Below are 16,708 nucleotides of genomic sequence, written 5' to 3' on the forward strand. Positions count from 1 at the left end.
GTGCTCAATCATTAATTATGGTTCTTATCAGTTTTTACTGCTTAATATTTTTGTGCAAATCATTTTTTTCAGGATCCTTTGAGGAATAGAAAGTTCAATTAAATCTTTTGTAACATAAATTACTTTACTGTCGTTTCTGATCAATTTAATGCATTATTGCTGAATAAAAGCTTATAACTTTTAATTTTATTTTTAATATTATTAATATATTAATATTAATTAACATTACTTAATTAATATTAAGCTGCAAAACTGTTTGCAACATTGATTTGAAAGGAAAAAAAAAATAATTATTCCGCACTTTTGACAAGTAATATGTAAGAAGAAGTGCAAATGAGAAGCATTTTTACTTGTAGTCTTGATTGTATATCACCATTAAGAAATTGTAACCACAATGTCAATGACACTAACATCTAAAATACTGATAAAACTTTAACAATCTGGCAAAAAGTCAAAATTAAGGTGCCTCACATGAATATATAATGCAAACCAAGACGCGGTGTCATTAAGTTTTCATTTGGGTCCTCTCATGTCTTACGCTTCACTGTTAAATTGAATTCCTATGATTTATTTTTAATTTCACCTTTTTCTCCCTCTCAGAGAAGAAACTGGTGGAAGAGAAGATGAGATCTTGAGGAGACGGGATGTTGATGTGAAAAGGATAAAGACAGACTATTTCACATTCCATACAATGTATTCATTACTGTAAGTCATACATTTCTGGTGTACAGACTGCAATGAATCTTTTTTCAAATGTATTCCTCCAGAACAGGGGTATTCAATTAAATTTCCAAGATATCCCGTCTCTATATTCCCTTCCCAGGGGATGTCCGGGCAATACTTGTTTGGAACAGTTATACATTTCCAAGGATGAGAATCATGGCCTCCGAGAACCAAGACAGTCTTGGCTAAGATTTCTTTACCAAAAAAAGGAAATATTTCTCCCAAATGGATATGAATATAAAAAGGTAAGATCAGATGTTTAATTAGGCTTTTATTTTTATTAATATTATACAATAATACATATTTTTATTACATTAAGACACTAATGTGAATGGCATAGAGAGTGCATTGGGACTGAGAAAACATACAGTGGATGCAGGTTTACCTCTTAAGGAAAGTAAGTATGGATTTTTATATTTTGCTTAAAGTAATAAAATACTAAAAACAAACATATATAATCATCATGAACAAAACAAGTTAGTTATTTCAAAGTTCTCTGTCCTTCTCTAAATAATTGTCCAATTTTTTTATCATGAAATGCTCTAAACATGTTTATTAATAATGCTAAATATGTGGAAAAAGAAACGTCTAAATGCGCCATACGTCACAACTTGTAAGAAACCTGGTTTAGTTTAATAATTGTATTTTCTGAATTCTTGTCTTTGTTTTTGTTGGTGTTACTCCTTTGTTTTGGTTCTTGTGATTATGTTCTGGATGTTTTCTCAACTTTATACTCAAAATGTTACTTTTTTTTATGAAACTTGCCCACATTCAAGTATTGATAAAAAAATTATGCATGACACTGGAGTAAAAAAGTTTTTTTAAAGGGCAGTGTTGTAGTCGAGACCAGCTCATTTGACTCCAAGTCAAGACCGAGACCAAAGAGAGTCGAGTCCGAGTCGAAAACGAGACCAAAGAGAGTCGAGTCCGAGTCAAGACCGAGACCAAAGAGAGTCGAGTCTGAGTCGAAAACGAGACCAAAGAGAGTCGAGTCCCAGTCGAGAACGAGACCAAAGAGAGTCGGGTCCGAGTCGTGGCTGAGACCAAAGAGAGTCGAGTCTGAGTCGAGACCAAGACCAAAGAGAGTCGAGTCCCAGTCGAGACCAGAGAGAGTCGAGTCAGAGTCGAGGCCGAGACCAAAGAGAGTCGAGTCCCAGTCGAGACCGAGACCAAAGAGAGTCGAGTCCGAGTCGAGACCGAGAACAAAGAGGGTTGAGTCCGAGTCGAGACCGAGAACAAAGAGGGTTGAGTCCGAGTTGAGACCGAGACCAAAGAGAGTCGAGTCCGAGACCGAGACCAAAGAAAGTCGAGTCTGAGTCGAGACCGAGACCAAAGAGGGTCGAGTCCGAGTCGAAACCGAGACCAAAGAGAGTCGAGTCCGAGTCGAGACCGAGACCAAAGAGAGTCGAGTCCGAGTCGAAACCAAGACCAAAGAGGGTCGAGTCTGAGTCGAGACCGAGACCAAAGAGAGTCGAGTCCGAGTCGAAACCGAGACCAAAGAGAGTCGAGTCCGAGTCGAGACCGAGACCAAAGAGAGTCGAGTCCGAGTCGAGACCGAGACCAAAGAGAGTCGAGTCCGAGTCGAAACCAAGACCAAAGAGGGTCGAGTCCGAGTCGAAACCGAGACCAAAGAGAGTCGAGTCCGAGACCGAGACCAAAGAAAGTCGAGTCTGAGTCGAGACCGAGACCAAAGAGGGTCGAGTCCGAGTCGAAACCGAGACCAAAGAGAGTCGAGTCCGAGTCGAGACCGAGACCAAAGAGAGTCGAGTCCGAGTCGAAACCAAGACCAAAGAGGGTCGAGTCCGAGTCGAGACCGAGACCAAAGAGAGTCGAGTCAAGGCCGAGACCAAAGAGGGTCGAGTCAAAGTCGAGACCGAGACCAAAGAGGGTCGAGTCAGAGTCGAGACAGAGGCCAAAGTGAGTCGAGTCCGATTCGAGACCAGAGAGGTTGGATAACCTAAGGTTGGGTCTCAAACCAGACTTAAAAATATCTTAAAGAATATGTAAAATATTTGGTGGTAACAATAAAATCGGCCCCATACTCAAACAGTAAACCAAATATACCATGGAATCATGGACACTGTAATGGTAAAAAGGCCTCATAGTGGTGTGATACAAAAAGTAACAAATCCATGGTTATTCCTAAGAGGCGGTGAACTGTTACAAAAGCGAGAGCTTGCAAATGCTACAGTAAACACTATATCAACACTAATGTTGGCTAGTAGGCGAGCGGAGGCAAACAGCTTTGCCCTTTGTTTACATCATAGCAACTATAAAACACAGATAAACATGTGGCATATAATGTTCAGGAACATTGTTTAAAACATATTTCAAACACTCTAAGTTTGTCAGCCTAAGGAAGGTCAAACAGAAGGACAAAACAGCGTCTCTTTGACATAGCAGCAGCTCATTTGCATATTCAGTGGGCGGAGATATAGTTTTTGGAAAGTGGATTCTGTTAAATAAAATATTTCCCATTGGAGTGGACCTTTTAAATACCGCTGCTCGAGAACATCATGAAATCTCAATCTATGTGAGGAACATCCAATGACATTTCTTTGTTACCTTTTAATTTTTTAAGAACTGCTATGGTACTGCCATGTTTTGTTTTGTTTTCATGTTTGAATATATTTCTTGGAAAAATCAAGTATCAAACTAAGGTAATCTTAATCATTTAGATAAAATCATGGTGATACACCTCAAAGCATCTCTGGTCTCATGTTACTTTTTGGTAAGGATTTGTGAAGTTTATTCAGTCGACGGCCTAATCTTCTTATTCCCTGTTTGCTGAGGCTAAATTGACTTTCTATTAAGTTTGCATGATAAACATGTTTGATAATTTTGCAGATGGTATAGCCACAGGACAGGGAGAAAATTAATATCACCAACTCAATTATCTGTTGCTGTTAAAACAAATGAATGATCACAAAGACTTCAAAAACAAAAACTCACCCAGACAAGGCCCAGCGGTACACAAAGTTTTTAAAAAACCTTTTAACGGCGTAATATAGGGAAATGGCTCATCAACTCGTTGAATAGAAAATTAGTTTCTGCACATGGCAGGATTTAGGTTATTTTTCCCTCGGCACAGTCCCTTAATTAACAAGTTCATAAAATTATGAGTTGTGACATCAATTCTGCTATCGAAGTTTCAAATCAGGAACTATAACAAACTTTTCCACTTTCAAATCTGTCCTAAAGCCCTTTTTTAAACAAATTGTATTTTTTACAGACAAAAACTCCTAATTCAACAATAAAACCTGTCATTGGTTAACTGTAAGTTCCTTTTCGAATAGGAACTTCGACGCTGCATCATGGCGTTGACGCTATTGGAACGTTTCCGTGTGAGCACTTGATATGAAATATGAACCAGATCCCAGGTCCTTCAGAGTTGTTGATTTGTTTTAGTCTATTCAACTAAATTTGGGTAAGCACCCTCCTCAGCGTGGCGACGTTGGTATTGTCGTTTCCATAGCTTTAACGCCATGGCGCAGCGTCAACGTTTCTTTTCAAAATAGAACAGGTTACGTTTCTAACCCGGTTGCCTAAGAAGGAACGAGATGTTGCGTCCTTCACACAACAGAATCTGATGCCATGCTTTTCAGGCATCATTTATACTCATGTTGTCTCGCTACGTAGGGACCACATGCCAGCTAATCAAGAATTGGCGTGTTTACACACTGTAAGCATTCCCATTCGCTATGATGCTGCGTCTTGTTAACTCTCCGGGTTTAATATGTAACCATACCATACACAGGGAAGAACTGCAAATGGTTTAACAAAGCATTATATGTAATTGTATTGTAGAAATGTAGTTTCATTTTATTGTCAAACTGTGGATTACCTTTCAATTTACGGTGGGGGGAAAAAGTAGATTGGTATATTAAAGGGTTAGTTCACCCAAAAATGAAAATTAAGTAATTAATTACTCACCCCCATGCTGTACCAACCCCGTTAGACCTTCGTTCATCTTCGGAACACAAATAAAGATATTTTTGATTGAATCTGCCTAAGGGACTGGCTCTTGACGGCCCATAAAGTCATTAAAGAAAAGGTTTAAATATTCCATGTGCCTACAGCGGCTCAATTCTAAGTTTATCAAGCGACGAGACTACTTTTTGTGTGAAAAAAACATAAATAACGACTTTTTTCCTCTATTCCATTACTTCCTTATGGGCGCATGCGCGAGAACTGAGATGAGGACGTTCTCATTCGTCTACTTCTTGTTACCGGCTGCTCACCGCTTAGGAGTTTTACCGCCACCTACCGTATAAGATGATGTGCTGATATAGCTGGAAGCGCAAAACTTTCTGTTTACAAGCAGAGGAAGATGCGCGCTGTGCACTTAAAAGCCTTTAATCTTCTCAAAAAACGACAGTGTTCCTTATAATCCGGAGCGCCTTATATATGGATCATCATCTTATACGGTAGGTGGCGGTAAAACTCCTAAGCGGTGAGCAGCCGGTAACAAGAAGTAGACGAATGAGAACATCCTCGTCTCAGTTCTCGCGCATGCGCCCATAAGGAAGTATTGGATTAGTCGAATTAAGTCGTTATTTATGTTTTTTTTGCACAAAAAGTAGTCTCGTCGCTTGATAAACTTATAATTGAGCCGCTGTAGGTGGTCATTAATTACTCACCCCCATGCTGTTCCAACCCCGTAAGACCTTCGTTCATCTTCGGAACACAAATTAAGATATTTAAGATATTAAGATCGCTCCTGCATACTAGTCCATAGGCTTCTTGAGGGAATGACTCTTGCTGGCATCGAAAAGTCATTAAAGGACATCGTTAAAATAGTCCAAGTGACTACAGGGGCTCAATCTTAAGTTTATCAAACGACGAGAACACTTTTGTGCGCAAAAACAACAAAAATAACGACTTTATTTCAACTATTCGTTTATTTCTCCCTCTGCCTCGAGTCAGGTTACTAGTTTAATAGCGTAAGCTTCTGTTATTGTACGTCACACGCATCACACACATGACCAGCGTCGGCCAATAGTGAGCCTACGTGTGACGTAGCTCTACGCAATCACACTACGTTAACTGACTACAGGCCCATGGAGAAGGAAGTGAATAGTTGTAATAGCCGGTAACAAAAAGTAGACGAATGAGAACGTCCTCGTCTCAGTTCTCGCGCATGCGCCCATAGGGAAGTAATGGAATAGTCGAATAAAGTCGTTATTTATGTTTTTTTCGCACAAAAAGTAGTCTCGTCGCTTGATAAACTTATAATTGAGCCGCTGTAGGCAAATGGAATATTTAAACCTTTTCTTTAATGACTTTATGGGCCGTCAAGAGGCAGTCCCTTAGGCAGTCTATCTAGGACTGATCCAGCGCTCAGATTCAATCAAAAATATCTTTATTTGTGTTCCGAAGATGAACGAAGGTCTTACGGGGTTGGAACAGCATGGGGGTGAGTAATTAATGACTTAATTTTCATTTTTGGGTGAACTAACCCTTTAACATTATATTAGTTTTCAATTGTAAAATATACAGACATCAGAATGCTTTCCCATAATCCCTGAAACAACATCAACATTTTTTTAATTTATGCCAACCAGATTATTTCAGGATATGTTTAGGGGCACATATGCGAAGAACGGAAATCCCTGACTGGAAGAGATGATGGTGTAACTAAGTATGTTCTTCACACAGAATGATTCCACGAGGTGAAGATTGACCGTACATGTAATACTGTAAGACCAATTGCAGTGATTGTTATCTGACAGTTGGTTTTTCTCAATTTTTCTTGCCCTAATGTTCATAGCTCTGGCCACAGGTATGAAAGAAGCTAAAGGTCACTTTTTTTGCCACAATTCAATTCACCTTGCCCTTTAGTGGGATGTTGTGTTCAGCCAAACTCATGCCTACAGAGTTTATCCTTGAGCGATCACTGTCCCTCATCGATCACTGTGATTACACGAGTGAACGTGAACAGAATGTCTTTTTCAAAAGCCAGAGAACATTGGATATGAACAGCTTGTGGCTCGACAAATTGCTCTAATGCTTTACCCCCGCCTGCAAATATGAGTTTTATGATTGAACCGGGAGAGACTAAACGAAATCTGTCTTCTGATTTTATTTGACAGAAAAAATTCTCCCTTTATCTTCAACCGCACCAAAAACTTTCTTCAAAGCTTATTAGAACAGAACTTTCATCTCTGTCAAAAATTCCTGATTGAAAAAAATGAACAAATAGCAACTGATTGGGGAGAAAGGCTAAAAATACTATCAAAATAAAACAAAAGCATAAGAGGCCCAATTATTTGTCCATTATCCATTAACTATTCATGACTGAAAGCATCAATCTTTCATTACCATTATCTCAAGTGCATTTCTTGCTTCAGTCGATAGAAAACACTGAGGTTGTCTAAATCTACAACTGCTCGCCATTTTAATATGAAGGAAGACTGACAAGCTAAAAGTCTGTGAGCAATTTTATTGGGTATCAACACTTTAGAGGAAACATTTTATTAAGTTATTGGTGTTAAATGACTTAAACCGATCTTCTGTCTTTTCCTCTGCTGAGATAAGCAAATGTTTTTGTAGGGTTTGGTGAAACCTAAGAATTGACTCTCTTTTTATTTTTAAGTAATATGAATTGTATCGGCCAATGCAGTATAGCATCCATCCATCCATCCATCCATCCATCCATTTATCCATCCATCCATTTATCCATCCATCCATCCATCCATTTATCCACCCATCCATCCATTTATCCATCCATCCATCCATTTATCCATCCATCCATCCATTTATCCATCCATTTATCCATCCATCCATCCATCCATCCATTTATCCATCCATCCATCCATTTATCCATCCATCCATCCATTTATCCATCCATCCATCTATCCATCCATTTATCCATCCATCCATCCATTTATTTATCCATCCATCCATCCATCCATTTATCCATCCATCCATCCATCCATCCATCCATTTATCCATCCATCCATCCATCCATCCATCCATTTATCCATCCATCCATCCATCCATTTATCCATCCATCCATCCATTGTTCACCATAAACGAGACGTACTGTATGTGAGAGGTGTATATATACAACTCCATTTAATAAATCTCTTGAAGGACAACCTGTCTTCTCTGTCAGTCTTATAGAGACCCATTGGTTTATGGCTTGCCTCTTGGAAGATGTCCTCATTTTCCCTAGACTAAGAAAGAGAATAATTTAATCTCCGCGTATGTCAATATAGACTCTGGGATGGCTAAGCTGTATTGAACTGAATGTGAAGCTCTCAACCAATATAATACAACATTCATGAAATCAATCCATCACTCCTTCTAACAGCTCAATGCCCTCCCTGTCAGGACAGCCTTCTGAGGCAGTTCTTTTGGCAGCATGTTCAGATGGTCCAATTATTCCAGATTTGTTTAAAACTTTTGCTATATTTTTTAATGCCGATAAAAAAAACTATTGTGAAATGACCACGCTTCCATTAACCAATGTTATGCGACTAAAAAAGTATTTTTTCCTCTCGCGAAAACTCATTCCAAAAATCACGGCGGATGTTGGTAGTATATTGATGCCACTACACTAGCTATTATTTTTAATCGAAGGAGACGTACAAGTGTTATCCAAGTATTAATGGCAAGGAAAGCCCCTTATACTTGGCAGCAGCCACTTATGAGCAGGGTTCTCAAGTCTCACGCATGGGCCGTAAGACACGCAATTCAATAGATTTCCAATTCGTATATTTCTCACACTGAAAAGGCAACGTCAACTAAGTTTTCCTGCAAGCTTTATATATAACGTTGTATACGAGGCGTAGGCACACAAAGTGAAGTTTCCTGCCGCCAGCACGTATCTCTCGGACAGATTGCGTTCGATAGGCAACATAGACGCGCGAACACACGGAAGTTGACGGAACATTCTCGCCCACCATATGTTTGTTACTAGGTAACCAACAACATTGCACGAACGCACGTCGTGATGGAGAAGGGAAGAAAGCTCGTCTAACATTTTTAGGCTAGAACATTTAATATATAGCCCATCGTATACATTATTATTGATGCAGTCAAAAACTCTACAACTACTTTGCAACCAGGCCAGAAGCTTTGGCTCAGTTTGGCTTGATTGCATTACCTGAAACTCTAAGGGAAATGTTAGTGGGTATGGGAAGGAATGAAGATGTATTTCTTCATTTTATTTTAAATTAAATATTATACTGTGTTAATAGTTACATTAAAGGGTTAGTTCACCCAAAAATGAAAATTCTGTCAGTATTTACTCACCCTCATGTTGTTCCAACCCCGTAAGACCTTCTTTCATCTTCGGAACACAAATTAAGATATTTAAGATATTAAGATCACTTCTGCATACTAGTCCATAGGCTTGTTGAGGGAATGACTCTTGCTGGCATCGAAAAGTCATTAAAGGACATCGTTAAAATAGTCCAAGTGACTACAGTGGCTCAATTTTAACTTTATCAAATGACGAGAATACTTTTTGTGCACAAAAACAAAACTAAACAAAAACAAAAATAACGACTTTATTTCAACTATTCACTTCCTTCTCCATGGGCCTGTAGTCAGTTAACGTAGTGTGATTGTGTAAAGCTACGTCACATGTAGGCTCACTATTGGCCGACACTGGTCATGTGTGTGATGCGTGTGACGTACAATAACAGAAGCTTACGTTATTAAACTAGTAACCTGACTCGCGCAGAGGGAGAAATAAACGAATAGTTGAAATAAAGTCATTATTTTTGTTGTTTTGCGCACAAAAAGTGTTCTCGTCGTTTGATAAACTTAAGATTGAGCCCCTGTAGTCACTTGGACTATTTTAACGATTTCTTTAATGACTTTTCGAGGCCAGCAAGTCATTCCCTCAAGAAGCCTATGGACTAGTATGCAGGAGCGATCTTAATATCTTAAATATCTTAATTTGTGTTCGAAGATGAACGAAGGTCTTACGGGGTTGGAACAACATGAGGGTGAGTAAATACCGACAGAATTTTCATTTTTGGATTAACTAACCCTTTAAGGTTACATGTATTAAAGCACAGTGCTCTAAGTAATATTTTATATACTGTCAAAATATACATTAATCATTGCATTTGTATTTTTCAAAGATGTCAAGGAAAAAGCAAAAAGATATTGATGTACACACACACACACACCTTAATATTCTAATATTTGTTCAAAATGTCCCACCACACAATAAATCATTATACCATTTGAACTAGACACATTCAAAATGCAAAAAAGATTTGTTTTTCCAAACTGTTTGGGGCAATTTGTTATATTTTTGTATTTCTTGTGTTTTTTGTATTAATATAACATTAAAGAGTAGGTTATATTTGATGTAATGAATTGCTCTGTCATTTATGAGATTTACCAATGGGTGGGGGCGGGGCCTAATTAATTAGGGGCTCCTCCCCTAACCGCATGTGATCTCACTCCAAGCTTTTGATAAAACTTGAGAAACCTGGGGAGGTCTTTCTGGGAATTTCTCTTTCATATCTGTTTCGAGGTCTTGAAAAATTGTGACAATTTTGTCTTTTATGAGTTTAATTAACGTTTTCCATCTAGACATCTTTAAAGAATGATCATGTGACATTTACGTAAGCCAGGTGACTTGTAAATGTGAAAAAAAAAAACTGTTACCATTGCAGTTTTGCAAAATATTCCTTTTTCAAATTGCCTGAAAAAATACTTCTTGCGAGCGTAAAAAGATTTTTCGCGAAATTGACATGTTCAATTTGGTGCATTTTAAATTCGAAATTTCAATTTGCGTAATTTGTCGGGTAATGGAAACACAGCTAATAACACTTTGACACATGCAGTCATGAAATCTGTGACTCTCATGCATGCAACATTAACTGAAAAAAAAAACATCTATAATGAAAAATAAACTTAATTCAGTATATGAAGAGTTCAGATGCAAAAGCCTCTAAGTGCCATTTGAAATTTTCTTCTAGAATGATCATTTTTATCAAGCTTGTATATTTAAGTTCAGTAATTTCAGTTAAATTGCAATGATAATTACCTATTAATTGTTATTTAAGTGAAATTACTGAACTTGAATATATAAGCTTGATAAAAATGATCATTTTAGAAGAAAATTTCAAATGGCATTTAGAGGCTTTTGCATCTGAACTCTTCATATATACTCTCTGAAAACAAATCTCATTTTCGTATGCAGTTCTGCTTCTAAAGTAAATTTATCTTTCATTTTTGTCTTAATTTCACTTAATATTTGCATTCACAACGAATAAATGTACCTAATTGATGTATTCTCTAAAAATACATTGAAATAAATTATGCAATTTTGCTTTTCAAGAAAAAAAAAAATGTATGCAGTGCAAGCCATCTCTCTCTCTCCCTCTCTGATGATAAGGTGTAATTCATCAGTCGTCAGCTGTAGACGCAAATAAATTCTGTCAGCTCATTCTCAGGTTTTAAGAGGAACGAGATTAAAACATTTTTGGCCTTCACTGAAGGTTGACAGATTTTCTGTTGGTCTCACTGCTGACATAAAGTCTCATGTCGAGTGTAGAGATAAAACTGGCAGAATTCACATGATTATTCCAGCGGAAAGAGTGGGCCACTGATGCTCAAAACGTACAATTAGTGAGGAGTCACCTGGGTCGCTTTACTCTCTTTCTTTTCATGTCAGTCGTTGTGTCTGCAGCCCTATAGTGCAAACTGAACCCAGAAGTGGCTCTCACATTAGGAAGCGATGTCAAGAGGTGACGACAGCTAGAGGCGATAAGATACCTATTCTAGCCGCCGTGATGACAAAAGTAAACCGGTGTTACGGATCAACTGGGGATCATGTTAACTGGGGACGCGCGCGTGCACGCAAATAGTTTTACCTGGATTTCCAGCAGATGTTAACAGCGACAGATTCGTGCCCTATTTTTCACCGATAAAAACGAATATTTCACCAGTTACCAGTACACGGTATGCAAATAAAGCGCTTTGTTTTTGCAGTGTATGATATTCCTTTGTATTTGACGCATTTTCAAAGAAGTTTAACATACTTTAGTGTCAAGCTCAGAAACCACGCCCATGTTAACAAGGGTCATTCGCTTTCATTGGATGAACAGACTTGTCAGCGCACTTGTGTTGTCATGAGTTCTAATCACAAATAACAACAGATGTAACGTTAGATTAAGTTAAAGTAGGCTACCTAAAAGAAACATAAATTGCAAAGTCATTTACATTTTTTCAACAAGTTGCATTTTTCGATCTGCATATGAAGAGTTCAGATGCAAAAGCCTCTAAGTGCCATTTGAAATTTTCTTCTTTAATGATGATTTTTATCAAACTTGTATATTTAAGTCCAGTAATTTCACTTAAATAAAAATTAATAGGTAGTTATCATTGCCATTTAAGTGAAATTACTGAACTTAATATACAAGCTTGATAAAAATGATCATTCAAGATGAACATTTCAATTGGCACTTAGAGGCTTTTGCATCTGAACTCTTCATATGTAGCCTAATTTTATAATGGATCAATTATTTTTATCTTATCAGCTTATTTTACTCTGATGATATTTAGCTCTCTTTTTTGAACAACCAGCTGTGACGCGTCCGTATCATCTATATCATGAAGTTAATTATCTCATGAACTTAATGTAACATTTTCAAAAGATTCATAAAATAAAAAATAATTTCTTTGTTTCTTTCAGAACAATTTTGTATTTACTACTGCATATTTGTATAAGCATGTAATCATTTGATCAATTAAAACATGGAATTGAGCATTCATGTAGCTCAAACAGTAGAGTGTTGTGCTTGCTACACCAGAGTCGTGGGTTCAATTCCCAGGGAAAGCAAGAACTTATGAGACTTTAGAATGTGTACCTTGAAATGCAAAGTTGCTCAAACATTGTACATTATGCTCAGTAGCATAAACTTGAATGTAGCTAATGTCTTGTATTGGACATTTAGAGAACACTTTGTCTGATTAAAGTCCTGTGAAAAACACAGAGTGTATTACTGAAATAAGCAGAGCATATGATATTGTGTGATGATGACTTATTACAAATATATAGGCCTGATATTCTCTAGCCTATGTCTAATTTTCACCTACATTACTAACCTCTTAATCATTTGTCACCTCACATGAATGTCATGACCCTCTCTAAAACAATACGAAATGCTTTATTGTTTACTTGCTGACATCTTTAACAAAAGAAATATTACAGAATAGTCTATGAGTTTTATAAATAAAATAAATGTGAATAAAATAAAAATGTGTTTGGGCAACTTTTTATGTAATATAAATTATGCCAGTGCTCAAAAGGTCTATAAATTAAGTGTCATGTTACTGGTGTCATTGTTGTTAGGCCATAGACTACCACAGCAAATTGATGCAATTAAAGTTACACAAATCAAAAACTTTGTAGGATAACCATTATTTGGCAGCTGCTCAATAAAGGAACACTAAGAGGAGATGTGAACATTTCTCAGTGAAGGGTGATTGTGTGTTAAATTGCTCTTACTAGAAAGGTAATACAACTGACATTTATTTTCTAATATACCATGATTTAAATGAGATGGAGAGCAGTAAGGCCAAACTGGCCAATGGGTAAGAAAAAATTATACACATTGCAAAACAAGTAACTGTTCTTCATTAGCATGTAATTCTAACTTATTCTATAGTTTGTTCATCCTTCCTTAGATTGAATGTTCAGAAGGTGAGACTGTGTGGTCAGACCTTCACAGATGGCAAAAAAGCTGTCCTGGCTGCATGCATGCACATTTGCCTATTTTTTTCTTTCTTTTGTTGCTTTCATAGGTCTGTTTAACATTTATAGGGAATGTTCAACAAACATATTCATTAGCTAACAGTTAGCTAATGAATATGTTTGTTGAACATTCCCTATAAATGCTGTGGGTAAATCACTGGATCCATAAGCTATGGCTTATCAATTTTCACCACTCTTTATGAACATTTATGGAGTGTACTGTATGCTTTATGTTTTAACTCATTCCTCAGAAACATTAAAATTCATAAATAATAAATAAATAAATGCTTGACATGTCCCTTTAACCACAGCAGTATTGCTGCTCAATTTTAATTAAGCCACAAATTGGCATCATAACAATAATCTGCGAATACACAAGCACTGCAAATACACAATGTCAATAGTATAATTTATTTAATATATTTACAGTTGTCATCAGATACAAATTTTATTGAAACTAATGTAAAAAAATAATGTGGGCGTGGTCTGTGTGTCGCGAAATTAAAGCACATTAAAACTTCCCTTAAAGGCGTCTGAAACATACAGCGGAGCAGCGCAGAGTAAACAACAGAGCCAAAATATGATGCAAACATTTAACAATAAAATGGAAAGCTTTGGAAATCTGCTCAGTGAAAAAATAGCTGTGACGAATCTGTCACCGTTTAACATCTGCTGGAAATCCAGGTAAAACTGTCTGCGTGCACGCGCGCGTCCCCAGTTAACATGATCCCCAGTTGATCCGTAACACCGGTTTCAGCTGACATACTCTGCCCTGACACACGGGATGGAATGACACTAGCGAAATGGCAGAAACAGCATTGTATTTTTTGGAAGAAGATGATTTTAGGGGTAATCTAATCTTGCAGATAATGTAATATTAATGAAATAAAAGACCACTTAACTGTACTATTAAGTATGCTTTCATGCTTTCTAAACGCAAGGTAAACTTTTAAAAATGCCAACATCACCAACCATAAAATGTGCATAAGCACGCAGTCCATGTTGAGAAGAGAAAGAGCTACAGTTGTCAAGCACACTTGTAAGTCAGCTCAAACTATAGCATACGTATTTTCACATGCAATAGAAAGTCACTCTGTCTCAGTTCCTATACAAGCGATTTATACCCTGACAGAATATGCTAATTAAAGATAGTTAACACCACATAAATTCATCAACTGACCATTCAGAGATGTCCTGTTGCATTCTACATGTTGTCACTTCTTCTTAGTCTCTCCATCTTTGGTTTAAACATAAAAGGCAGAACAGTTTCTGACATTTTAGCATGTGTCTGCTTGAGGTAATCGGAGCTGCTCAAACACACTCTTGAAGCTCCGCCCCCTGTGTCGGGAGCTGCAGCTCATTTGCATTTAAAGGGACAGACCCTGAACAACCCTGAAAAATTGACAACTTTAACATATAAAAATATATGTGGGGTATTTTGTGCTAAAACTTCACATACACACTCAGGGGACGTAAGAGATTTATTTTACATTTTGTGAAAGGGGCATTATACCACCCTTTTAAGTCTACGTGGGTCAAAACATCACTCTAATGTTCAGCTAACAGCAAAAGACTTTTCAGACTGTTCAAAGGGCTTTAAACGACACCAGACGATGAATAAGGGTCTTATCAAGCGAAACGATCGCTCATTTAAAAAGTTTAAATTTTATAAGCTCAAATGGTCTGTTCTGTGACGTGCGTTCGTGACTCTCCTGTTCAAACTCGTTTATCAAAATGAACGAATCTTTTTTCGTGTCATTTGTTTCATTCAACGAACGAAATGAACAAATTGACTCGGGAAAAGATTCGTTTCACTTAATACGACCCTTGGAATCGTTTAAAGCCCCTTGAACAGTTTGCACTGAAACTGTCTTTTGGACCTTGAACCGTTTGGTTACCGGTAAAGTCCATTATATGGAGAAAAATCCTGGAATGTTTTCATCAAAAACTTTAATTTCTTTTCGACTGAAGAAAGAAAGACATCTTGGATGACATGAGGGTGAGTAAATTATCAGCAATTTTTAAAAAAAAAAAAGTGAACTACTCCTTTAAGTGAGTGATGGTTGCCCACTGAAAGTAGAAGACAGATGAAATAATTTAGATTACATATAATATAATTCAACTTATTGATAAATTGGGAAATTACTTTCATAACATTGCTGAAATTAATACTTAATTTCACACAATATTAGCATAAAATAATTGGACAATTGATAAAGGAAAAAAAAAAGATTGGTGGAAATAATGCAATACGGAACAAGAAAATGAAAATATGCTTTCTATTAAAGGCTATAGCAGACAATCCACTAAATGCATCATTAGTCCAGAGCATGTGTAAAAGCAATTCATCACGTTTCTTAGGTTTATTCTTTCTGGGGTAAATATTTCTCAGTTTTCAGCTGATTAGTATTCTTTCACCAATCACTTTAATCCAAAGAGCAGAGCAGCTAATTAAGCAGACGGAAGGGCTCGGTTAAAGACAGAATGCTGAGAAGCAATACAGCGCTAATAAGTAAGACTATAAGCCCCACACTTAGAACTAGCTAGTCCAACACAAGAGAAAACTAAAAGGAAATGAATGTTGTTGCCGCAGCCTAAATTTGTTCCAGTCTCACAGGAAGTAGTTATACCAATGCTTCTCAAACATAATACAACCAACAAACACGCTAAGCGATTTGTGCTGTGTGTAAACCTACCGTTATTGCTGTTGTCATCTACCAGTATGATCTCTTTGAGCAGGTGGAGGGGGGTTCGGTTCATAGCCGAATGGATGGAGCGTAGGATGACTGAGAGCGCCTCATTCACAAAGATGAAGACTATGCTAACCTGCGGGAGGTTGGACGGGTAAGACATGTTTTTGCACCTGCGGGAACAGATGAAACAAAAAAAAATGTTAATATGTGAAGGCATTTCCAAGAACAGGTGTCATGTTAGTTTTTAAAACACAAACCCCATGGAAGATATGTTAATAAAGGATTGCTAAAATGAACCAAGCTAGTTTTAAATACACCAAATGTATTTGTTGCCACTCTCTCCTTGGAGGTCTTGACTTTCTGAAATGTATTTAAATAATTGAATTAATTTGATCATGCCTATCCGTTCAACCCTTAGATATTTTAACTGAGGGTAACATGATCAGTAATTTTAATCATATAAATAATATTCATTTATTTATGGGAAATATGTTTCTCAATAAGTACAATCCAGTATAAAAAATAACTCGAAGATTTACACACCCCTTAAGCCATCCTAGGTATA

The 16,708-nt window shown here is 37.1% G+C and overlaps 1 protein-coding gene across 1 annotated transcript in view; it reads right to left on the reverse strand.

The window, feature by feature from the left end:
• Positions 1-16,708, reverse strand: part of galnt18b (UDP-N-acetyl-alpha-D-galactosamine:polypeptide N-acetylgalactosaminyltransferase 18b) — a 132,978-nt gene that overhangs the window by 56,206 nt on the left and 60,064 nt on the right. Inside the window, exon 3 of the mRNA XM_089118932.1 lies at positions 16,147-16,313. Coding sequence (XP_088975058.1) covers positions 16,147-16,313 — 167 coding nt within the window. The remainder of the gene's footprint in view (positions 1-16,146; positions 16,314-16,708) is intronic.

This window comes from Pimephales promelas, chromosome 1 (genome assembly GCF_988280905.1).
Source record: "Pimephales promelas chromosome 1, fPimPro1.hap1.1, whole genome shotgun sequence".
NCBI classification, from domain to species: domain Eukaryota; kingdom Metazoa; phylum Chordata; class Actinopteri; order Cypriniformes; family Leuciscidae; genus Pimephales; species Pimephales promelas.